This window comes from Ochotona curzoniae, unplaced genomic scaffold, assembly GCF_017591425.1.
Source record: "Ochotona curzoniae isolate NIBS_2020 unplaced genomic scaffold, NIBS_Ocur_1.0 contig_1274, whole genome shotgun sequence".
NCBI classification, from domain to species: Eukaryota; Metazoa; Chordata; class Mammalia; order Lagomorpha; family Ochotonidae; genus Ochotona; species Ochotona curzoniae.
In genome coordinates, this window is record NW_024465023.1 from 4259266 (window position 1) to 4283957 (window position 24692).

The following is a 24692-nucleotide window of genomic DNA, read 5'->3' on the forward strand; positions in this document are numbered from 1 at the left end:
CACACTTCCTTTGGGACCTTGGTCCAGAAGTCCGTGGACGGGAGGTTGTCCAAAGTTGTCCGGGGTGGGGAGGACGCTGGCTGTGGGAGTGGGGGCGGAGCGTTTTCAGGGTCTGGCAGTTGAATGTTGACATAGTGTATTCTCTCAGGGACTGTTTCTTCCCTCTCAGTCGTCAATCCGGACCGCCAGCCAGCCAGCCAGGAAACCATTTTTATCACGTGAAAAGCCATGGAGAGGCTGCAGTGTGTTCGGTTTGGTACAGGCAGCGAGACGCGGATTCAAGGCGCTTTCAGCGGAGAGATACCTACGTTTTGAAGCACCCCTAGCCAGTGAGCAGTGGTTTCCCCCTTGCCTCCCAAGCCCTCCTTAATTGTGGCCCAAGTATTAACTGTGGACCTCATTTCTGTACACCGGGCACTGCCCCTGGGCTTTCTGTCCTGCCCCAGAGAAGCAGCACCAACATATTTAAATCACCGTGGCGTTAAATACGTTTTAATATCTGATAGGGCCAGTTTCTGCGCATTGCACATTTTTTTTTTCCCTTTCAGGAACGTGTTCGGGCCCGCGGCAGGGGGCGTGGTCGCGCCTCCTCCGCAGCTCCGGTTCCAGCCCAGCCTCACGGACTCAGAGATGGAAATCCCGAGGCCGCTCCCAGCTCACGGGACGCCACAGGGCGGCGGCGGCTGCGGCGCCAGCTCCGCGGGCGGCGTCCGGGTCCACCGAAGCCCCGACCTGTCGGCCGCCCAGACCCCGGCGCGCCGCCTCCTGCTGCTCCGGGGCCCCCAAGATGGCGGGCCCGGGCGGCGGCGCGAAGAGGCCCGCACGGCCTCACGGGGCCTGGGCTCGAGCCTGTTGGCGCCGAGGCCCGATCACGTCGGCGGCGGCGGCGGCGGCGGCGGCGAGGACTTCTTCCTGGTTCTGCTCGACCCGGTGGGTGGCGACGTGGAGACCGCGGGCGCGGGTCAGGCCGCAGGGCCCGTGTGGAGGGAGGCGGCCGAGGTGGGCCCGGGGCCACAACGGGGCGAGAGCGGCGCGAGCCCTTCGGCCAGGCCCGTGCTGGGTGTCCGCTGCCTGTCGGCCGCCCCCGCCCGGCCCCCGACCCCCGCCGCCGGCTCGGGCCCCGCGGCGGCCTTCGCGGGCACCATCACTATCCACAACCAGGACCTGCTGCTGCGCTTCGAGAACGGCGTCCTCACTCTGGCCACGCCCCCGCTGCCGGCTTGGGAGCCGGGGGTCGCGCCCGCCCCGCAGCCCGGAGAGCTGACGGTCCCGCAGGCCGGGCTCCCGCACTCCACGCACCCCACGCACTCCACGCACTCCACGCAGCCTGGCGACTGCCCCGAGCTGCCGCCAGACCTGCTGCTGGCCGAGCCGGCCGAGCCTGCGCCTGCCCCGGCGCCCGAGGAGGAGGCCGAGAGCCAGGCCGCCGCGCAGAGCCCCCGCGGGACGCTGGGCCCGAGCCCGGGCATGGTGCTGTACCTGTGCCCCGAGGCACAGTGCGGACAGACTTTCGCCAAGAAGCACCAGCTGAAGGTGCACCTGCTGACGCACAGCAGCAGCCAGGGCCAGCGGCCCTTCAAGTGTCCCCTGGGTGGCTGCGGCTGGACCTTCACCACCTCCTACAAGCTCAAAAGGCACCTGCAGTCTCACGACAAACTGCGTCCCTTCGGCTGCCCCGCGGAGGGCTGTGGCAAGAGCTTCACCACCGTGTACAACCTCAAGGCGCACATGAAGGGCCACGAGCAGGAGAACTCTTTCAAATGCGAAGTGTGTGAGGAGAGCTTCCCCACCCAGGCCAAGCTCAGCGCCCATCAGCGCAGCCACTTCGAGCCGGAGAGGCCCTACCAGTGTGCCTTTTCCGGCTGCAAGAAGACCTTCATCACGGTGAGTGCCCTCTTCTCCCATAACCGCGCCCATTTCAGGGAGCAGGAACTCTTTTCCTGCTCTTTTCCCGGCTGCAGCAAACAGTACGACAAGGCCTGCAGGCTCAAGATTCACCTGCGCAGCCACACGGGCGAGAGGCCCTTCCTCTGCGACTTTGACGGCTGCGGCTGGAACTTCACCAGCATGTCCAAACTCTTAAGGCACAAAAGGAAGCACGACGATGACCGGAGGTTCACGTGCCCCGTGGAAGGCTGCGGGAAATCGTTCACCAGGGCCGAGCATCTGAAAGGCCACAGCATAACCCACCTGGGCACCAAGCCTTTCGTGTGCCCCGTGGAAGGCTGCTGTGCCCGGTTCTCTGCCCGAAGCAGCCTCTACATTCACTCCAAGAAACACCTGCAGGATGTGGACACCTGGAAGAGCCGCTGTCCGGTGTCCACCTGCAATAAGCTCTTCACCTCCAAGCACAGCATGAAGACACACATGGCCAAAAGGCATAACCTTGGCCAGGATCTCCTGGCTCAGCTGGAAGCCACAGATTCTCTTACGCCCAGCAGCGAGCTCGCCAGCCAGGGACAGAACGATCTCAGCGATGCGGAGATAGTGTCGCTCTTCTCCGACGCGCCTGGCAACAGTTCTGCCACGGTGCTGGACACGGCCTTAGTGAATTCCGGAATCCTGACCATCGATGTGGCCTCTGTGAGCTCCTCTCTGGCGGGGAGTCTGCCTGCCAGCAACAGTAATTCCTTAGGGCAGGCTGTGGACCCTCGTGCTCTGATGGCCACCAGTGACCTTCCTCAGAGTCTGGATACCTCTCTCTTTTTCGGAACAACGGCAGCCAGCTTTCAGCAGAGCTCCTTGGATACCGATGATGTTGTCTCGAGTGCTGCTGCCGGGCCCTTGGGATCCCTGGGCTCGTTGGCGATGAAAACCTGCAGCCCGGAGCCCCAGGCCTTGACACCCAGCAGTAAGCTAACAGTGGACACAGAAGCCCTCACTCCTTCCAGCACCCTCTGTGAGAACAGTGTCTCGGAACTGCTGGCACCAACCAAAGCGGATTGGAATGTACATCCTGACTCGGACTTCTTCGGACAGGAGGGACAAGCCCAATTTGGATTCTCCAACCCAGCAGGAAACCATGGTTCTCGGAAAGAAACAGATCTTGCCACGGTGACTGGAAGCTCATTTCTGGTATGAAACAAGTGTGGCTTGCATTTGTTACGCCCCGTTCTGAGGATGTTCTGGACTAATTGCTTAAATACTGTCCTTTTCTTTTGAATTTGCAGTTGAACACGGCCCTGGACTACTAGTTTGGGGACTTAAATTCTGACCGTGAGTCTGGAACCAACAAGTTGTGTGATCCTGAGCAAGCCACTTAACCTGTCTGATCCTTCAGTTACGTATTTATAAAATTATTTGGTTGACTTGATTTTTGTAAGGTTGCTTCAATTCTGTGATTTTTTTATAAAGTGCTTCTTATCTTTAATATTATTACTGCATTGTGCAGTGACGAGCATGCATGTGCTGCTCAAACCCCAAAAGGAAATTGCCATGTCGTAGTGATCATCCATGAATTTTCCCCTGACCTCAATTGTTGCATTTATCATTTTTTAGGCGGTTTTACTCATTGAAAAAACAACTTGTACACATGTGTTTTCATGATCTATCGTTCTGATTCTGTTCCGTTGGTGGCAATTACTTTTTCCCTTAATTCCATAGCTGTATGTGGAGACTCAATTGGTTTGTATTGTAGTTCTGACATCAATGTTTGATAGATTGTGTTTTATTTCATCATGTGGCCTGTGCTTATTTTCTTTTTGTGATGTTAATAGCTGCTTCTGATCAATGTGCAAATTCATCTACCTGGTACCTGTTTTTCTGTGGAGCTACTTGTTAATTAGAGGAGGAAGAAAGCTTTAAATTATTTTTAACATCTTAACAGATTGTATTCACTGGTGGATTATTTTAAAAATGACTTAACAAGAAAATTTGCAAAATGTTAGCTGTTTTCTTTACATGATCTTCCTGTCTTCTTTTACTGAGTAGAGGCTATATTGTAGAATTGCCAGTTAGGACTGTGATATGAAACAGATCCTTGGTCAAATTTGAGTCCTGAGGTTGCTGGATCGCTTTGCACATTTTGATTAATCCCATCAGTTGATGCCCTTCTCATTCCTATCTGTTGTATCGTGGAAATTGAAATAATTTAATCCTATTGATGTGTAGATAATAGAGGTTTAAGGTAAAGCAGGAAAAAAATCTCTATTTCCTCTATTGAATAATGTCTCCTTCAGGACTCTACGGAAAATATCAGGAGTGGTGATATTTAACCCTATGTGTCTGTGTATCTCCCTGTAATGCATTTGTCACCTGTTCTGCTCTATTTTTAGTTAGGCTTCTCTGTGACTGTGGGGCACAATGTTCAATGAAAATGTGAAAGTGATAAAGAGAAACTTATTCCTCTACATGTTTTGTCTGCAGAGTTTACTGTTTACAGTTTCCCATAGTTGAAAAGAAATTTATTCTCAATATTGTGTAAACTGTGTTACATTAGTGTAGCATTTTGTAGGGAGTAGATAGAACATCTTTACAATTGCTTTGTATTTGAATAACTGTGAAATCATTTTGGCAAACTTTGTGTTGTGTTTAACATGATAATTTAGCTTAAACATTCCAATTTTTCTTGGCTATGACTGACAATTCTATAGATAGCTTGAAATGAAGAAGATGAACTCTTTTCATCTCTTCCTTCTTACCCATCCACATTCCTGACTAACATTATTGTCACAACTAGTTGTTCTCTTTACTTTGTATTCTCTACGACATACTCCCTTTCTGCTCTACTGCCTTGCCACATGCATTCCTGTCCTTGGAATGCTTTTTTTATGGTTTGACATTTTTTTGCCACTATGCCTCAAACATTTTCATGGCACAATGCTTATAGTTTTGAGTATACAGTGTTGTTCTATGTGTACAGTAAAAAGATATTTTTGGGCTTAGATAATAATGTGTGTTTATATAATTCTGATAATAAAGGAGATTATTTTCTATACTGTACAGATAAGAAGCAGTTTTCTGTTTCATTATTTCCATTACTTTTGTTTTTGCCCAAGGAGTTCTGCTGGTACTTTTGCATTGCCTCAATTGTACTATTCTAATACTGTTTGCATGTGGATGCCTGTGGATGCCTGTGGATGACAGTTTATGTCGTGCTTTGGAGATACACTAAATTTTTTCTGTATTAAATATTTCTGTGTTCTATGTGTGGTGGTCCACACACATACACCCACACACCTACACATGCTTTAAAAGTGATTGCAAGCACTCGCTGACACATGTGAGATATGGGTCTGGAAGTTGGCCAAAAAAAGTGATTGTATTCATTTAGTATAAAAGAAAAAGCAGACATACTTTTGTAAATAAAATAATTGTAGTTTTATTGTGTCTACGTATCAACAGTTTTACTTTGTTGCTTTGGAACTATTTGTACCTATAAAGTATATTTCATAAATTTTATTCATTATTGTCTCATAAATACACTGCCATTTTGTGTCTGGCAGATAAGTATGTTGAGGATTTGAGATGAGCACACGAATTATAAAAATCAAATAAATTGATAAACAAGAGAATTTAATGCTGTGATTTAATTTGTCTAATTCCTTAAACCAGTTTCTCCAAATAAAAATTCATGCAGTATTTTCCGTACTAATTTTTGAAATTTTCAAAGAATAGATGCTACTTTTTTTAAAGATAAGAGTTTTGTTTATCAATGAACTCACAAAGTTTCATTCAATAAATTTGTTCAAGTGTTTTTTTAAGTATTTCTGACTAATAAGTTGGTAAGCAACTTCATACTTTAAAGTAAGAAGTTGGTTTGTATAGGTGGTAGCAAAAATTTGTCATCATCAACTTTCAAATAATGTTACTTATTTTAGTTTCTTTGTATTTCAATTCTGCTTCTCTGAAAGTGTTAGTTTATTAAAAATACTTTCCAGGTATATTTCTAGGGGCTCTTTTGATTATGTTGGTAGTCAAAATATATTGGCTGTTGTGGCTTTTACTAACTAGTATAAAGTAACAAAGATCTTGACTAGCAGGCATGGATCATGGGTACACTGTTATGCATATTTTTCTCTGGGATCTAGATATATATTTTTCCAGTAAATATGTGTCAAGAAGGCAATTATAACCTGGGGATTCAACTCTACTTATTTCAAATTAACATTTTTTTGATTGTTCAAAATATAGCATAACATTCTGGAATTCTATCAGAAGAATATCACATACTTCCAGATCAAAAGATATTTTTATTTTGTACAAAAAAATTGAAATCCATGCCTATGAACCTAACAGAAAAGAGATCACATTGATGTCAGAAGACTGAAAAATAAGCAATTTGAGAGCAAAACCAGAAAAAAAGTCTTAATTTGGTGCAAAAGTGACTGGAGGGTTTTTAAAAACTAAGGATGATGTACTTAGTCTCGACACAGATGACAATCAGTGCATGTGTTATAACATTCTGAAAATGCTTTACAAATGTTAATGTGGTAGACTGATACAATGTGGATTAGATGGGAAAGAATGGAATAGGAAGATTAGAAAGCTTTTATAGCAGTCAAGCTATGATATGATGAAGCATGAAGATTAGGTTAATGAGAATGAGAGGGAGAGAACACTGAAGATATCTGAAAATATCTCAGAATATTGAAAAGGAGGCAATATAACTTAGTCCCTTATTAGGGGAAGGATACATACAGATAAATGCCACAGCAGGAAAATTCAGGATTGGTACCCAAAGTTTTCTTGGGTATTGCAAGCAATCACAAGAAGCTAAGGAGAGTATTTTTCACAAATAAATGTATAAAGATGCTGTGTTTACTTAGATTAAGTTGCTAAAGTATAGTCATACTGCATAAACTGACCACATTGCAATTTATTAAATTTCTAGAAGGCAGCAGGAAACCATTTTTTCTGCTTTCGTTCCTTTAGTCCTTCTCAGAATTACCCACATAGTTCAGATACTCGTAATGTCTTTTGAGTTATCAAAGGCCCGTTCCACTTGTCCTGAATACTCTAGGTCTGGTTCACCGGTGTGGTTGCTACTAGCCAGCAACACTGGAAATGTGACTAGTGCAACTGACAGACTGACTTCCTAATTTAATTCAGTTTAGTGAATTTTTAATTTTGAAACCAAAAGTTTGAAATGCTTTTTTGTTAAACACAATATTAAGAGGCCTAATATAAGAGTTATGGGAGTCCCAGAAGGTGCAGAAGGAGAAACTGGTTTAACAAATATATTTAATGAAATAATAAAGGAAAATTTCCCTAATCTAGAGAAAGAATTAGGGAAACAGCATCCAGGAGGGGCACAGAACTCCCAACAGGGCTGACCAAAAGCAATCTTCATCACGACACATGATCATCAGGATCTCTTCAATTGAACAGAAGGAAAAGATCCTTAAATGTGCACATGAAAAAAATCAATTGACATATAAAGGAATGGCAATTAAACTCACAGGAGACCTCTCACAGGAAACTACAGGCAAGAAGAGAATGGAGTGACATATTCCAGATTCTAAAAGCAAAAATTTATCTGCCCAGGATAACGTACCCAGCAAAGCTTTCCTTTGTGTTTGAAAATGATCTAAAATTCTTCCACAGTAAAGAAAGGTTAAAAGAATTTGCCTCTTCCAACCCTGTCCTAAAAATGATACTTCAAGATGTTCTCTTGACAGAGAAGAGGAATAGCATCAAACAAAACCAAAGGCAAATGTGAAGAACATCCCAGTAAAATGACAACAGAAGACTAAACCAATGAACAAACCCTTGCTAAAATACAGAACCAAACCACCACGCATTTATATTAACCCTGAACGGAAATGGCTTAAGCTCAATCAAACATCATAGATTAGTAGACTGGATTTAAAAACAAAACACATCTATTTGTTATATAGGAGAGACACATTTCACACAAGAAAAATCAGCGGAAACTGTACTGCATGGGTTTTGATGTTTTCTGTTAGTTCATCTCTTCAAAACACTTTTTTCTGATTAAATTCTTCAATGACTCATAGATCAAACAATAGCATCATTTTCTGCAACAAGGTTCTTGATTTTCTTTTCTTCAACTATGTGTTAGTCATTTAGCAGCATGTTATTTAACTTCATGGTGTTGTTAACTTTTTTTTCTCACTGATGTTGATTTTGTTTGTGGCTCTTCATTTAAGGGGATGTGTAACAGCTGTGTAATGGAGACTGTCATATCTAGTAACATGTTATTTAACTTCATGGCATTGTAAATTCCTATTTTTGTTTCTATTGTTGATTTTGTATTATGACTTTTCATTTGTGGGGATGTACAGTAGCTGTGAAATGGAGACTAACATCTCCAGATGTGAGGATACAATGTAGTATGCATCTCTACTTCCAGACAAAGATGGACTTACAATGAAACTGTTTACTATATCTTGACAATAGGATTCTGGACTCTCTCCATTGTCCATGCCCGCAGTGATGGACATATGACTGTGTATGAAGAACAATACTTTAGTAATGATATAGAGAAACTAGGTGGGGGGGGTGGAATTGGGGCTGGGATAAGGGAAATACCAGGAGCCTATGGAACTGTATCATAAAATGATGATAATAATAATAATAATGTAAAATGTGGGAAAAAATGAAAATTCTGAAGTGCTATTATACATTTCAATCATCTTTCTGTGTTGGAAGTAATGGAATTTGGAGCTATGTTGATATTTATTTTGGAAAAACATTTACAATTGTAACTATAATGTTGCCGATTTTGAAAAAGGACCAACATAGGCATCTTTCCTCATCATTGCAGATCAGTGACAGAGCTCTTAGCAAGAACTGAGGGTGTCATGAAGTCAATCTGTTAGCAAAGACCAAATTAGCAGGGAAACATTTTTATCCTGCTTTTTCAAATTTATCATTTATGTTTTTCAAGTTTGCCTCTGAATAAATCTTGCATATTATATAAATGTATAAATGCTTATTTTTAAAAACTCCATATAATGTATTAATGTCATTATTTGATGCTTTAAAATATTAGTTAACTGGTGCACTATTTTTTTTAAAAAATTTCATTTTGTGACACAGTTTAATAGGCTCTGGGATTCCCCCAGCCCCTCCCTATGCCCTCCCCCCATGATGGATTCCTCCACATTGTTGCATTAGTGCAGTTCATATCCAGTCATGATTCCCTCATTGTGAGCATGGACCATGCAGAGAGTCCAGGATCTTATTGTCCAGATAAATTCAACAGTTTCATTGGGAGACTATCCCTGGTCTGAAAATAGAGCTTGCAGAATATCAATCCAATGAAAACTCACAACACAACATCAACAACAATTTACAACATTATGGAGTTAATTGGTATGATATTGAATGACTAATATGTTAGAAAATTCAAGTTCTTAACCTCATCCTGAGACTACTTCATTGACATTTCAAGTTTAGTTTATACACAACCGGCTGCTATACATCTTAAAATGGTTATAGGGTATTATTTAGCTGTCTCGTGCCTATTTTAATTTTTGTGTTTAGCAGCTTATAGTATTGAAGCATGATTTTTATTGAACTTCGCGAATTTAGGATAATCCAAACAGGCTTATATCTCTAACAAGGCATATGTTAACGATTGGGGAGCAGAACAGTTTTAGGAGGGGTGTGCAGAGAAATCTTCAATACTTTGGTGAGGTGTAACTAATCTTTGTGTCTCACCTAGCAAGGTATATGGGAGTCCAAGCTGAACGTTTCTTGTCTGGTTCTAAGCTTTCCTTATTGGTCTCTGTCTATCTAATCTGATTTTTATTTTATGGGGGGGTGCCTCCGGAGTGACCATGATGGTCATTGCAAGAGAGGGTGGGGATCCAAAGTTGGAACTAAATAAGGACCAGAGAAAGCTCTTCTCCTGAGTCCCAAAGGAAGTTTACTGTTCTGTTTCTGAGGATCGCTCAGGGCTCCCGGCTGTTGTTCCAATGACATTAGATCCTGTGAGGAAGGATCTGGGCTTCTTCCATCCTGTGTGCGAGTTCTGAAAGGGAGTGGATAAGCTCAGAGTTCTTGGCCTACAAGGGCATTCCATTTCCCAGTAGTCTCCTTGACAGTTGGGATGTAGTCCTTGGTGCCCGTGCTGATAGTCCTAGGTGAGGATCTGCGAGTCTCCAGGGTTGGGATTCAAGCCTCCTCCTGTCCTCCTGCTCCACTCTGGGGTCCCCACCTGCCCCGCTGGTGCACTATTTCTACAAAATACATTTCATTGCACTTAAACTTTGAAATCTAAATACAAAATATAAATATTATAGCATATTAATATAATATTTTATAATATTTCTGTTTAGAAAATGATTTTGTTATATAGTGCATGCTTCTGCAACCAAGACAAAACTATTTCACAAAGGTCATATATATTTGAGGCTAAGATTATATTAACTTTCCCTTCATATATTCATAATAAAGCAGTAGTAAAAAAATTGTTCTTCTGAAAGATGTACAAAAGAATGAATTATGGCTGACTGAAGAAAAGAAGAGTCATTTTTACAATAGATATCTAGGGTTTTTGCTTTTTACCAAATCTTCCTATCAATTTCACCTACATATGGAAACCACCTTTTGAAAATTTTCTAGTTATATTCAAAAGTGTTTAAAAATCAAGTATGTTTTCTCTATGTTTAATGATTTCCTTTATAATACTACCTAAAGAAAAACCACCCAGAATACATAATAAACAGGGAAACAAAAATTTTTTTCATTTAGGAACTGCAGAGGAACTTTAAAAATATTTTCAAGTTACATATTTATTATTTCACTTTATAATGTATGGTTTCCATGGTAAATTCTCCTTACACAAGTTTTTATTTTCTATTTACAGTGGGAATTTGATCCAGATTATTAGAATCATTAATTATTAGAATCATTAATTCCTCTTTATTATTATTTTCTACTTGAGAGACAAGAAACCAGAAAGACACAGAAAATGGGATGATAAAATCAGGAGCATAACCAATAATACAAACCTAAATTTTTTCACTTGCAGCTGACTTTGACAAAAAATCAACACTGAACACAAAACAAGGTCTAGAGAGTAACACTTCAGCAAAGGAAGACAACACGACAAATAGAAGTTCTACCACCTGGATCTCCAAAAGGAACTGAAAAGGCTTTTTTTTTTTTTTTTTTAAATCAAACTGAGGGAGTGTAGTTGTGCCCATTTGGTCTGTGGCTTGGCCCTCTCAGCATATTGCTGTTTGAATTTCACCCAGATGGGTACTTATGGGTGCTTTGTGCTTTGTTGTGTCTCCTTTTGCACAAATTATGCTCAAAATGATAGTTTTGATGACTACCACATCCCAAGAAAAGTCATATATCAATAACACTTAGCTATTCTGGGCATGCATGGAAGTTGATTAAGTACCTAATGTGGAAATAGGAAGTCTTTTTCAGTTAGGGTCTAGACATGCCTTGTGCCTTGATTGATTTAGAACTGGGTGGTGTGCTTTGATTGGGAGGGGCTTGATTTTGTAAGTGCTGTTTCTACCCTATCTCACTGGGACTCAAAACCAGATATCGTTATGGGATGCAGGCATTTAACATAGTACCTTTCAAATATTTATTTATATTTCTCCAAAAGGTAGAGCAACAGAAGCAGCACTGATACACTGGTTCGCACCACATATGGCTTCAATGGCTGAGGACAGGCAAGGTCAAAGCCAGAGTCCACGAATTCCACCTACTTCTCCCACGTGGGTGACAGGAGCGCCAAGTATTGGAATCATCCACGTGCTGTTTTCCAAGGTGCATTAGCAGGGAGTTGGAAAGGAGAAAAAGCAGTTTGGCTCTAATCGGAACTCTGATATGGCACGCTAGCACTGCAAATGGTGGCTTAACCTGATTTACCATAATGTTGTTCACCTAACTCTTAGCCACTACACTAAATGATTGCCTTCATTGTTGTTGTTATCATCATCATCATCATCATCATTATTATTTGAGAAAAGCAGTCTCATGTCTGCAGTATTTTACCCCCCACTCAGCCACCTGAGTATGGACATTTAATCAGCTATTTTCTTAAAATGAGATAAAATATCCACAGGGCCTGTTATGGGTTAATTGCCTTATACAAGAATATCTTTCCCTTTTTATTCTTGTCAACCACATTGTTTTCCTGGTTCTTCTTGGGGAGATGAGTACTCCCCAGAATTTCTGGAGGAAAAGGGTGTACCTTAAGCAATTTGCCGTGAGCTGCTGGAATCATTCACCCATGGGAAACCCACTGAAACTAGTGCAGCTGATTTTGCTCTAGATCTTCTCTAGATAAGTGTGGTGTTGCTTCATTCTCTGGCTGCATTGTGCTTTCTTTCATGACTGTGATAAAAAAGATAAAATGGCAGAAATATTTGAATTCTTTCCCTGGAATTGGTAACTGGTACAGGGTATGCTACCCAGCACTACTACGTATGGTAAATATTTAACCTAAGACAACTTTTGCAACAAAATTTAGGCTTCCACCAGGGCCAACAGAGCAGTCCTGGGACTTATGCATGTGCTTGGTTCTTGGGCAGACATGTATGTAGGACCATAGGACAGCAAGTTAGCATGGGCCAGGGACCCATGCAAGTGCCTCGGTCCCAAGCCAGCATGCTGGCATGGCATGTTGGTGAACCAGGTCTGAGGACCCATAAACACACTTGGTTCCTGAGTGGGCAGGCAGGACTCCAGGCCAACGTGCCACCTCACCATAATACCAGGCTTGGGAACCCAAGTGCACATAGGCCTGGGAGATGTGGATTGCTCAGGGAAAGGGATCTGGGGATGTGTGGAAGGAGGAACTGCTGAGGGTGTATATTACAAGTAAGAAATGACTTCTGGGGAACTTCCATCAATAAGGCCTCTGTACTTGCAGGTAAGCAACGGGGCTGAGACCAAGCAGTTTTGTAGAGGGAAATTGGAAGACCTTTCTGGGTCAGACCAATGTACCCACCCACTTGAGAGACATGAGCTGGGTTAGTTAGCATTGACCACACTGACCACCACCCAATGGCATACATAATGGCAGGGCTAGACAACAGTATCCACCAGTGAGTTTAGGAACAGGGATGGGTCATGTTAGATTGGGCCATGACACTAACCAACACATGAGGGAACTAGGTCTGGGGGAATATTCTGTGGGTGATATTTGGGCTCACTCCTGTGGCATTGCAATATCTGCTGCTTTGCTCAAGAGTTGGGAGGGGTGACCTGCCAAACCATGCAAGACCATGGAACTCCCCGACAACTATGGGAACGGGGGTTGGAAAGAGCTCTGCATGATTTAGGTTACAGTATCTGCAGGTGCACCCAAGAACTGGGTGTGGAGTATGGAGCAGGCTGGGCAGCAACATCTACCAGTGCACACAAAGGTCGAAACTGAGGGCAAACTATGCTGGTTAATGGCCTAATATCCACTGGCTCACATAAAATCTGGATCTCAGAGTGGGCCTGCTAAACTCTCCTAGTGGGCTGTGGTTCCCGCTACTGAGCACATGAGTCAGGTGCTAGATGTTGACCAAGCTGGCCAAGGGTGCTCTACTTGTCTTTAGTTATGTGGATTGGGTCTGAGGGGTCAGACCATGCAGGGAAGGCAGTCGAGGATGGCCCAAAGCCTTGGGACCCTGCACCCATGTGGGAGACCTGGAGGAGGCTCCAACTCTTGGCTTCAGATCTGTGCAGCTTCCACCATTGCAGCCCCTTGGGGAGTGAATCATCGGACGGAAGACCTTCCTTTCTTGTCTCTCTTTCTCTCGTCTCTCTTCTCTCTGTATATCTGCTTTTCCAATAAAAATAAATAAATCTTAAAAAAATAATTTCCTTTAAAAAAGATCTTATCTAAAGGCCCAATGATTATTAGCTTCTAAAATGGGAAATTATATGCTGAATGATAGTAAGGTTTAGATTAACCAGTGAAACTGGTAAACACAAGATGTGAGTTAATAATAAAAATTAAATTTTTTTCTAATTTTCGCCCTTTTTTCTTGGTATCTAAGAATGTATTACAGCTAGTGCAGCTCTCTCCATTTTCATGTTAACCAAATTTCTAAAGATAAACCCTTATTTTAACAATCTTCTCAAAACCTATTGCAGTCTAAGTGTATAAATGACAATGCCATACCCAGGTGGGAAAGTGTATATTCACAGAAAAAAATATTTATTATATTTCTAAGTCTTATTTAACAACATTTTGAAAAGTGATACAAAATAATACTGATTCTCCCTTTTTCTCATAGCTGTGATGACATCTTATGCAATCCCTATTAATATTATTGTTGATAATAAAATAACAGCTCCATAAGGCACAAGAACACATGATATTAAGGAAAAATTTTCTGCATCTTCTTGAAAGTGCCAAGTGCCAAGCTTACCACTACATAATGTCAATCAGAATTTTGAGGAAAAAATACTATTTTAGTAATTTGGAAGCATATATGCTAAAGTTGGACCTAGCCTGGAATGAACTGTTGCTCTGTTCACTGAGTCATTGGGGAATTCCCATTTTAGCTTCTTTCAGTTTATTTCTCCATAGACACAAGACAAGCTTCCTTCTTCCACATTCAGCATTATGTAGTTTCACACTGCAGTTACATCCCTCCATTGTTTGTGTAAACAGGAGAAGGAAATGAATCCTGATTTAAAAAAAACAGTGATTTTTTGGCTTTATTCCACAATAAAGATGCCTGAAACTTGAAATATTTACAAATTTTACTACCAGTTGTGATTGTTCTAAATATACCAAGCAGTATTCTTTGTCTCTAGAATTCCAAATGTTAAATGGACTTTGTCTTCTCAAATGTGTTATGTTATTTGATTTTATTTGGAATCTGAAATGTTTGCTTAGTGATCACAGCGTCCCTTGCCTGCCTGATGGTGAGATCAGAATTCCCCATGCTGAACCCTACTACACATCACATGAAGTTTATATACACATCTTGGAAAGAAAAAAAAAAATGCAATCTAAGCACTTTGGTATTTTGTGTCAGGAAATTAAGCATGCATTTGTGCCCTGTATGAGGAAAGCAATTTTTATTTAGACAAACACACCTTTATAGTGCTTATTTATATGTTATGGTTTTCTTATTTAAAAGTAACATTGATTTCTAAGGGAAAAAACTTTTCAGGTATAAAAATACAATAAATAACAGACTGATGGACTCATAACGCCTTATGAAGGCCTATAACTATTGTAACAGTATGGGGAAAATCAGTCGGTGGGTGGGAATTTGTGTGTATGTGTGGGCGGAAATCCCAGTCTCTATGGAATTGTAACATAAAATTCAAAATTAAAAATAAAAATTAAAAAACGTTAAAGGAAATGGAATTCAATGATAAATTTCACTCATAAAAATGTTTCTATTGCTAGGAAAATTTTTTAAATTTCTGCATGGATTTTTCTTAATCACTTTTTCTGTGATTTTTAAAGAATCATCTTATACCCAAAGATTTTAATCTAGAACAAATCAAAATAAAGTGCAATTTGTAATTTATATAGTTTTGTTCTAATTAGTTAAAGCTAACACTTATAATTCTGTTCAAATTTACACTTAGGACAGTTTATCTTAGTTGCTGTATCTCAAAATAAATTTTAATTCTCAGAATTTTGTGAAATAACCTTTAAAAATTGATACATTAAATTTTTCATTACAAGTTTTAACATATATAGTAAAAATGATAACTTCTAAATTTACGTTATTTTAGAACGTATCATTTTCTCTCTGATCACATATTATTGTCCTTATTTGCTGATTTTATCTTGTCTATATCATAATAGATGAGTAAGCATCAGAATTTGATAATGTTCACCCGAATATTTAACTTAATGAAATATCCTGTATGTTATACTTCATATTGCCTCACACAGATAAACTCAACAGTTATTAGCTGCTTAATATGCTGGTGACATGATTTCTATGATTGAGCTTTTCCAATACTTAACATACCATATTAACTACTGATGGAGAGGCGTATGAGTGAGGCGCCTAAGGGTCACATCAAATTACATTTTCAACAATCCTAGTCCCTTACATTCAATCTAAAACAAAAACAGGTAAAAGTCAATCTAAGAAATTTTGTCCTGAGGCGCTGCTAAAATTAATGGCTAAGGAGCATTACAGAGAACTAATTTGATATATTCTTGTTTAGGACATAAAATATTTGTTGAGTGTTGGTAGTATGTGAGGGGATAGTAATAACAGAGTAATGTCAGCCAGAGGTAACAGTTTGAATGAACAGTCTGAGAATGAATCGCACAATGTTGAACAAGTCTTTGAATTATTCAAGTGGAAATAAGAATGAAAATACTAAATGTGAATATGAGAATATATGAGGAAGTCAAACAAGATAGTGACAACATTGTCTAATATTGTGCATAATGCACAAAAAACATGGTTTAGTCACAGAAAGCTGTATCATTATCACTTTCCCATAATTAAACATGCACTAATAATTTCTATAAATATTCCTGAAAAGATATCACTATATATCTTTCATATTAATTAAATAACATTTTTATAGTCTCAAACAATTCTAAGTTACTTTAGATCTTCTGACGGATGTTTTTTATATTCAATGAGTTACTGAGTCTTATTTTTTATTTCCCCAGTAAGAAGTATATTCTGTGTCTGTCCCTTTCTGCCACTGCTCATGTACAAGCTTTTTCCATATCCCTGGAATTAGCACTGTATATTCCTAAACTTATTTCCTTATCTTTTAATTGTATTTAAATTTATACTTACTTTGAAATGCCTTTTACCATTTATATTTTAATTTTCTATCTTAACTGTATCCAGAACAAAGTACTACTTATTCTCACTGGTTTTCATAGCACTCCAAGATTTGATTTCCTGCTGACAGTAGAATTCTAACACCAGGCATGTACCAACCAATGAACATTTTGCTGATACTGTCTTTCTCTGATCTGTTACAAACTGTTCCCGTGTCTTTCCTCCTAGATGAAATTTGTCAAAACACTCATTTAAGTATATAAATTGAATGATACACTAGGCCTCACCACTTGCCCTTCCTTTTCCTCCGAGCCATTCATTTTATCTGGAAACATGTTTTCTTATACTCTTCAGTGGTAAAATGTTTTATATGTGATTTATGTCCTCTTCAAAATTAAAATATAGCTCTTCTTATCTACATCTCTAATGTCTAACTTGCATTCTGCATATAGTCAGTAAATTAACTCGAAAGAATAATGTCCCAAAGTTAAAAGTTGTTACTGAAGGCCTCATCAATTTAAATTTAATAAATCTATTAAAAAATAAAATCTAACAATGCTTGCTTTATAAGATAACTTCAATTTACTTTAGAACCACAGACTTAATGGTCCATTAAATATTTCAATGAGGTGTTTGCATTTCTTTTTAAACATATTTATTTATTTATTTTGAAAGTCAGAATTATAGATGGGGAGACAGACAAATCTTGTTCCACTGGCTCACTCCCTAGATGGTTGTAGTGGCCAGCACTTAGCCAATCTGAAGCCAGGAGCTAGGAGGATCATCTAGGTCTCCCACGTGGGTGGCTAGGAACCAAACTCTTGAGGTATCTTCCACTCTTCTTTTCTCAGACCATTAGCAGGGAGCTGGATGGGAAGCAGAGCAGTAAGGATTGGAACTAGTGCCCCTATGATATGCTGACATAGCAGGCAGTGAATTTACTAGCCAAAGCACAATAAGGGCCTCAGACGCTTGTTTCTTATGTGCAAATTTCTGCTTAATCACAACTAAAAAAAAATTCCTAAATAAACCTTTTCTCAAAAGCAATATAAATCTGTTTAGCTCAATATTTCAATTATTATAGATTTTGAATGCTGCATTTAAGTTAGGTTTTATTAATTTCATATCAGTAAGTGAATAGAGGGTATGAATATTTTTACAAAGAGTTCGTAAGAGTTAAATCACTATTTTATCTGGATTCCTGGAAGTCACAAATATGCTGTTTCATTTTCCTGGATACAAATATGAAGTATATAATCCCCAGAAAGATAGAATTCTCATATTCCATCATGCTTCACTTCTACTACTCAAAGCATCCAATTACCTAACACGATTTTGAAATAACTGATAAAAATACCAATCTTTTTTTCTTATATTTTAACTTGTATTAAATATCCTCAATTGTGTCTCCTGGCATCAAGCCTTCCTGTCAGTTTTTATTATGTAAGTTTTGGTAAAATTGGTAAAATTTTAATAAATGAAGGGATAAATATGCACAAGTCAAATGAGGCAAAAAGTTTTTTTAAAGCGAATTCATAATTCAACAGAGGCTGAACATGAATTTAACAGAAATTAACCTTGTTTGTAGTTAAACTTTCAACTGTGATTCCATTAGAATTCTATCACTAAGCTAGAAAAATATGGAAATTAAATCTTTTTTTAAAAAATCAAGGAAAAAAATCTCTAAATCCAAATACTTTTATTAAAATCTTCAATGAAAGCAATATTTATCTTTTAAAAATTCCAGAGACTATAACAATATCTCATGGTAGTTTTTAATGGAAGGAAATTGGTATGAGGGATTAAAGAAACAAAGAATGAAGTTTTAAAATATATTTATAATCTAGTTCTTGTCAAGGCCAATGACATGAAGGATGAGTTGAGATCACTACACTTCACCAAAGGAATAGTAGAATTAACTATTGAAGGAGGCTTACCAAATGACAACACATCTCTCTCAAATGGGACTAAAAGCTTTCCAAGTATTGAGAGGAAGCTATAACACAATGAAAACCTATTTCTTTGAATCACAAGTTTATATATGCATTTGCTTTTTCAATAATTACAACTAATTTAACATTTTGTAGACAATAGATGAACTTCAAAGTGTCAAATTATAAAATATCTTGCCAAATATTCTACTAGTCCTCCTCAAGCATCCACATGTAAATATGTGACTTAAACATGTAAACATGTAAATTAAACATGTAAATTTGTGATTTAAACATGTTTCAAATTAACTAGTAGTGTTTGCTATCTGGGCTATATGATGGAAACTTCAGAAAAGCAATACTCTCACTAAAATCTTACATAAAATATCCTCATCATCATATGATTTATATGTAAACATAGTCATCGGAATCCACAAAGTAACTTCTCAGTACACAAATAGATTTACTAGAAATACTATGAATAAACACTAGCCTTTGGTCTTATATTGTGGCACAGAGGGTCAAGCTGCCACATACACCAGAGCACCCCATATCAGAGGGACTATTCTATTTCAGCTGCTAAACTTGTGATCCAGCCTCCTGCCAATGCGCCTGATAGAACAGCAGAACATGGCCTGAACACCTGAGCGCTTGCCACCCGTATGGGAGACCCAGATGGAATTCCAGGATGCTTTCTTTCACCTGCCACAGTCCTGGCTGTTGTGGCCATTTGGGGAGTAAACCTGTGGATGAAAGATCTCTTTCTCTGCTCTCCCTCCTTTTCTGTCACTCTGCCTTTCAAATAATGAAACAGATTTTTTAAAAAGACAGAAAAGGAAAATTGTACATAAGGAGAATGAATGAAGGATGGTGACCATTAAAGAGTGTTACTTACGAAAATAAATAAAAGAGATGCATGCCGAATACTGGAAGGTACACACAAGGAATCAGTAACGAGAGGGCACAAATCAAGCAGGATGTAACAGATATCAATTAGAGTAAGACAGATGAACAGGTATTAAACAAAATAACCATGAAAATTAAAAGAATACAAGGGATGGCAATATTTCTTCCTTGTGAGACCCACATAAACAGAAAAAAAAAGTTACTATGCAAACTCCATTTCACTAGGAAGTACATAGCTGTTTTAAAATTTTATTTATTTATTTGAAAGGTAGCATTAGAGAGACAAAGGGACACACAGTTGAGCTGGTTCACTCCTCAAATATCCACCATAACTGAGGCTGGATTGAGCCTAAACCAGGAGTCCAGTATTTCTTCCAAGTCCCCCCTGTGGGTGCAGGGGCCTGAGCAATGAGCCATCTTCACCTGCATTCCGAGGCACATGAGAAGTCAGCTAGATGACAAATGGAGCAGCTGGAACTCAACCAGCACCTAGAAGGCTTTACCCTTTATGAGACAATGCCAGTCCCATTTAGACAAATTATAATATGAGTTATAGTACAGAATTTGTCAATGTACTCCACAGAATTTTGGGGATCAAATAAAAATTTCTGAAAGTCACACATAACTGCCAAATGTTATACTCATGTATGATAGATGGTATCTACACAAAATGCAGACATGACTCAGCAATGATATTTCCAAAACACTGAGGGAGAAAATACCCTTTTAGTCCATTCCAGATTTTCTTGGAACAGGAGTCCATTCCGTGGGTTGACTTTGAATACACAGACAGACACTAGCACAGTAGTCTGACAAATTCTTTGAAGAAAAACATTATTCTCAATTCATGGAAGAAAATCCCCCACCTCTGTGTCTTGCTCCTCATAAACCTTTGTCGCCTGCACAAAAGTGGTATTACATTATAATAATTTATTGCCCGTTAAAGAGCAAAACAGAGAAGAAAAATAAAGAAGATTCACCAAATCATGCCAAAGTACAAATCTTTCCTTCCACACAAACTATTGAGCTGGAAAATGAGTATAAGATGCACCAATATGTACACATTACCGCAATCCTACAGCTATGAAACCAAAACATAATAAGATTAAATAACTTAATAAGGCCACATATTCAATAATTCAAAGCCATTATTTCAGTCTGGGTTTGCATGACATCAAACACATGAAGTTTTTCCACAACAAACTGCTGTCCAAAAAAAACAACAACAAAAGACAAACAAAAACAAACAGATAAATTTGTGAGTATGCCAGAGTAGGAAAAAATGAAAAAAGGTAAGAATCAAAAATGCTTTAGTTTTTCTCTATTAACATCCAGCACAAGATTAACTATTTTGGCACTGTGTACTAATTCCATTACATTTCAAAGTTAATAAAACAACAGTTTCTAGATCTACCAACATTTAATGCTCAAAGGATTGACGTCTTAATCATCACAATAAAAGTACTTAAAATAAAAGATCACTGTAAAACAATTGCTCAAGTTTTTTCAGAAGTAGCACAGATTGATGAAAACAAAGAACAGAATATACAGCCAATTCAAACCACAATACATTTCAATACGTAACTGAAGGATCAGACAGGTTAAGTGGCTTGCTCAGGATCACACAACTTGTTGGTTCCAGACTCACGGTCAGAATTTAAGTCCCCAAACTAGTAGTCCAGGGCCGTGTTCAACTGCAAATTCAAAAGAAAAGGACAGTATTTAAGCAATTAGTCCAGAACATCCTCAGAACGGGGCGTAACAAATGCAAGCCACACTTGTTTCATACCAGAAATGAGCTTCCAGTCACCGTGGCAAGATCTGTTTCTTTCCGAGAACCATGGTTTCCTGCTGGGTTGGAGAATCCAAATTGGGCTTGTCCCTCCTGTCCGAAGAAGTCCGAGTCAGGATGTACATTCCAATCCGCTTTGGTTGGTGCCAGCAGTTCCGAGACACTGTTCTCACAGAGGGTGCTGGAAGGAGTGAGGGCTTCTGTGTCCACTGTTAGCTTACTGCTGGGTGTCAAGGCCTGGGGCTCCGGGCTGCAGGTTTTCATCGCCAACGAGCCCAGGGATCCCAAGGGCCCGGCAGCAGCACTCGAGACAACATCATCGGTATCCAAGGAGCTCTGCTGAAAGCTGGCTGCCGTTGTTCCGAAAAAGAGAGAGGTATCCAGACTCTGAGGAAGGTCACTGGTGGCCATCAGAGCACGAGGGTCCACAGCCTGCCCTAAGGAATTACTGTTGCTGGCAGGCAGACTCCCCGCCAGAGAGGAGCTCACAGAGGCCACATCGATGGTCAGGATTCCGGAATTCACTAAGGCCGTGTCCAGCACCGTGGCAGAACTGTTGCCAGGCGCGTCGGAGAAGAGCGACACTATCTCCGCATCGCTGAGATCGTTCTGTCCCTGGCTGGCGAGCTCGCTGCTGGGCGTAAGAGAATCTGTGGCTTCCAGCTGAGCCAGGAGATCCTGGCCAAGGTTATGCCTTTTGGCCATGTGTGTCTTCATGCTGTGCTTGGAGGTGAAGAGCTTATTGCAGGTGGACACCGGACAGCGGCTCTTCCAGGTGTCCACATCCTGCAGGTGTTTCTTGGAGTGAATGTAGAGGCTGCTTCGGGCAGAGAACCGGGCACAGCAGCCTTCCACGGGGCACACGAAAGGCTTGGTGCCCAGGTGGGTTATGCTGTGGCCTTTCAGATGCTCGGCCCTGGTGAACGATTTCCCGCAGCCTTCCACGGGGCACGTGAACCTCCGGTCATCGTCGTGCTTCCTTTTGTGCCTTAAGAGTTTGGACATGCTGGTGAAGTTCCAGCCGCAGCCGTCAAAGTCGCAGAGGAAGGGCCTCTCGCCCGTGTGGCTGCGCAGGTGAATCTTGAGCCTGCAGGCCTTGTCGTACTGTTTGCTGCAGCCGGGAAAAGAGCAGGAAAAGAGTTCCTGCTCCCTGAAATGGGCGCGGTTATGGGAGAAGAGGGCACTCACCGTGATGAAGGTCTTCTTGCAGCCGGAAAAGGCACACTGGTAGGGCCTCTCCGGCTCGAAGTGGCTGCGCTGATGGGCGCTGAGCTTGGCCTGGGTGGGGAAGCTCTCCTCACACACTTCGCATTTGAAAGAGTTCTCCTGCTCGTGGCCCTTCATGTGCGCCTTGAGGTTGTACACGGTGGTGAAGCTCTTGCCACAGCCCTCCGCGGGGCAGCCGAAGGGACGCAGTTTGTCGTGAGACTGCAGGTGCCTTTTGAGCTTGTAGGAGGTGGTGAAGGTCCAGCCGCAGCCACCCAGGGGACACTTGAAGGGCCGCTGGCCCTGGCTGCTGCTGTGCGTCAGCAGGTGCACCTTCAGCTGGTGCTTCTTGGCGAAAGTCTGTCCGCACTGTGCCTCGGGGCACAGGTACAGCACCATGCCCGGGCTCGGGCCCAGCGTCCCGCGGGGGCTCTGCGCGGCGGCCTGGCTCTCGGCCTCCTCCTCGGGCGCCGGGGCAGGCGCAGGCTCGGCCGGCTCGGCCAGCAGCAGGTCTGGCGGCAGCTCGGGGCAGTCGCCAGGCTGCGTGGAGTGCGTGGAGTGCGTGGGGTGCGTGGAGTGCGGGAGCCCGGCCTGCGGGACCGTCAGCTCTCCGGGCTGCGGGGCGGGCGCGACCCCCGGCTCCCAAGCCGGCAGCGGGGGCGTGGCCAGAGTGAGGACGCCGTTCTCGAAGCGCAGCAGCAGGTCCTGGTTGTGGATAGTGATGGTGCCCGCGAAGGCCGCCGCGGGGCCCGAGCCGGCGGCGGGGGTCGGGGGCCGGGCGGGGGCGGCCGACAGGCAGCGGACACCCAGCACGGGCCTGGCCGAAGGGCTCGCGCCGCTCTCGCCCCGTTGTGGCCCCGGGCCCACCTCGGCCGCCTCCCTCCACACGGGCCCTGCGGCCTGACCCGCGCCCGCGGTCTCCACGTCGCCACCCACCGGGTCGAGCAGAACCAGGAAGAAGTCCTCGCCGCCGCCGCCGCCGCCGCCGCCGACGTGATCGGGCCTCGGCGCCAACAGGCTCGAGCCCAGGCCCCGTGAGGCCGTGCGGGCCTCTTCGCGCCGCCGCCCGGGCCCGCCATCTTGGGGGCCCCGGAGCAGCAGGAGGCGGCGCGCCGGGGTCTGGGCGGCCGACAGGTCGGGGCTTCGGTGGACCCGGACGCCGCCCGCGGAGCTGGCGCCGCAGCCGCCGCCGCCCTGTGGCGTCCCGTGAGCTGGGAGCGGCCTCGGGATTTCCATCTCTGAGTCCGTGAGGCTGGGCTGGAACCGGAGCTGCGGAGGAGGCGCGACCACGCCCCCTGCCGCGGGCCCGAACACGTTCCTGAAAGGGAAAAAAAAAATGTGCAATGCGCAGAAACTGGCCCTATCAGATATTAAAACGTATTTAACGCCACGGTGATTTAAATATGTTGGTGCTGCTTCTCTGGGGCAGGACAGAAAGCCCAGGGGCAGTGCCCGGTGTACAGAAATGAGGTCCACAGTTAATACTTGGGCCACAATTAAGGAGGGCTTGGGAGGCAAGGGGGAAACCACTGCTCACTGGCTAGGGGTGCTTCAAAACGTAGGTATCTCTCCGCTGAAAGCGCCTTGAATCCGCGTCTCGCTGCCTGTACCAAACCGAACACACTGCAGCCTCTCCATGGCTTTTCACGTGATAAAAATGGTTTCCTGGCTGGCTGGCTGGCGGTCCGGATTGACGACTGAGAGGGAAGAAACAGTCCCTGAGAGAATACACTATGTCAACATTCAACTGCCAGACCCTGAAAACGCTCCGCCCCCACTCCCACAGCCAGCGTCCTCCCCACCCCGGACAACTTTGGACAACCTCCCGTCCACGGACTTCTGGACCAAGGTCCCAAAGGAAGTGTGCACCTACGTGCTTGTCCTCCTGTTGCCAGTTAGAGTCAGCGAGAGCTGAGACGGGCTCTCTTGGGCCCGGGAACGCGAAGCCTAGAGGATGAGAGCCCATCTGGGCAAAAAGCTGGAAAGCTCAGCAGGTTCCTGGGAGCTCCCAACACAGTGTTGCACTCTTTGCCCTCCACTCTTTGCTGGTCACGCTGGGCTGAAGTGCAGTTGCGAGCCTACAGCACCAGCAGTGATGAGGATATGCGTCTTAGCTCACTCCATGATCTTGGAATACTTTATGATCTTGGAGGTCTCTGGAAGGAAGTTCCCGTTCACTGTTAAGGTTGAGCCCTAAGC

General features: G+C 42.7%; 2 protein-coding genes across 2 annotated transcripts; one reads left to right on the top strand and one right to left on the bottom strand.

Moving 5' to 3' along the window:
- The first annotated feature begins 596 nt into the window (after positions 1-596).
- On the top strand, positions 597-3960 carry LOC121168023 (zinc finger X-linked protein ZXDB-like). The gene has a single exon (XM_040997789.1). The coding sequence runs from the start codon at positions 631-633 to the stop codon at positions 3079-3081; it is 2451 nt and encodes an 816-aa protein (XP_040853723.1). The 5' UTR covers positions 597-630; the 3' UTR covers positions 3082-3960.
- A 16868-nt stretch (positions 3961-20828) lies between these two features.
- LOC121168027 (zinc finger X-linked protein ZXDB-like) lies at positions 20829-23744 on the bottom strand. The gene has a single exon (XM_040997793.1). The coding sequence runs from the start codon at positions 23727-23729 to the stop codon at positions 21279-21281; it is 2451 nt and encodes an 816-aa protein (XP_040853727.1). The 5' UTR covers positions 23730-23744; the 3' UTR covers positions 20829-21278.
- Between the last annotated feature and the right edge of the window lie 948 nt (positions 23745-24692).

What these genes read in the sequence shown, in the direction of transcription:
- LOC121168027 (XM_040997793.1), bottom strand. Translation starts at nt 23,729, where the DNA reads ATGGAAATCCCGAGGCCGCTCCCAGCTCACGGGACGCCACAGGGCGGC.
- LOC121168023 (XM_040997789.1), top strand. Translation starts at nt 631, where the DNA reads ATGGAAATCCCGAGGCCGCTCCCAGCTCACGGGACGCCACAGGGCGGC.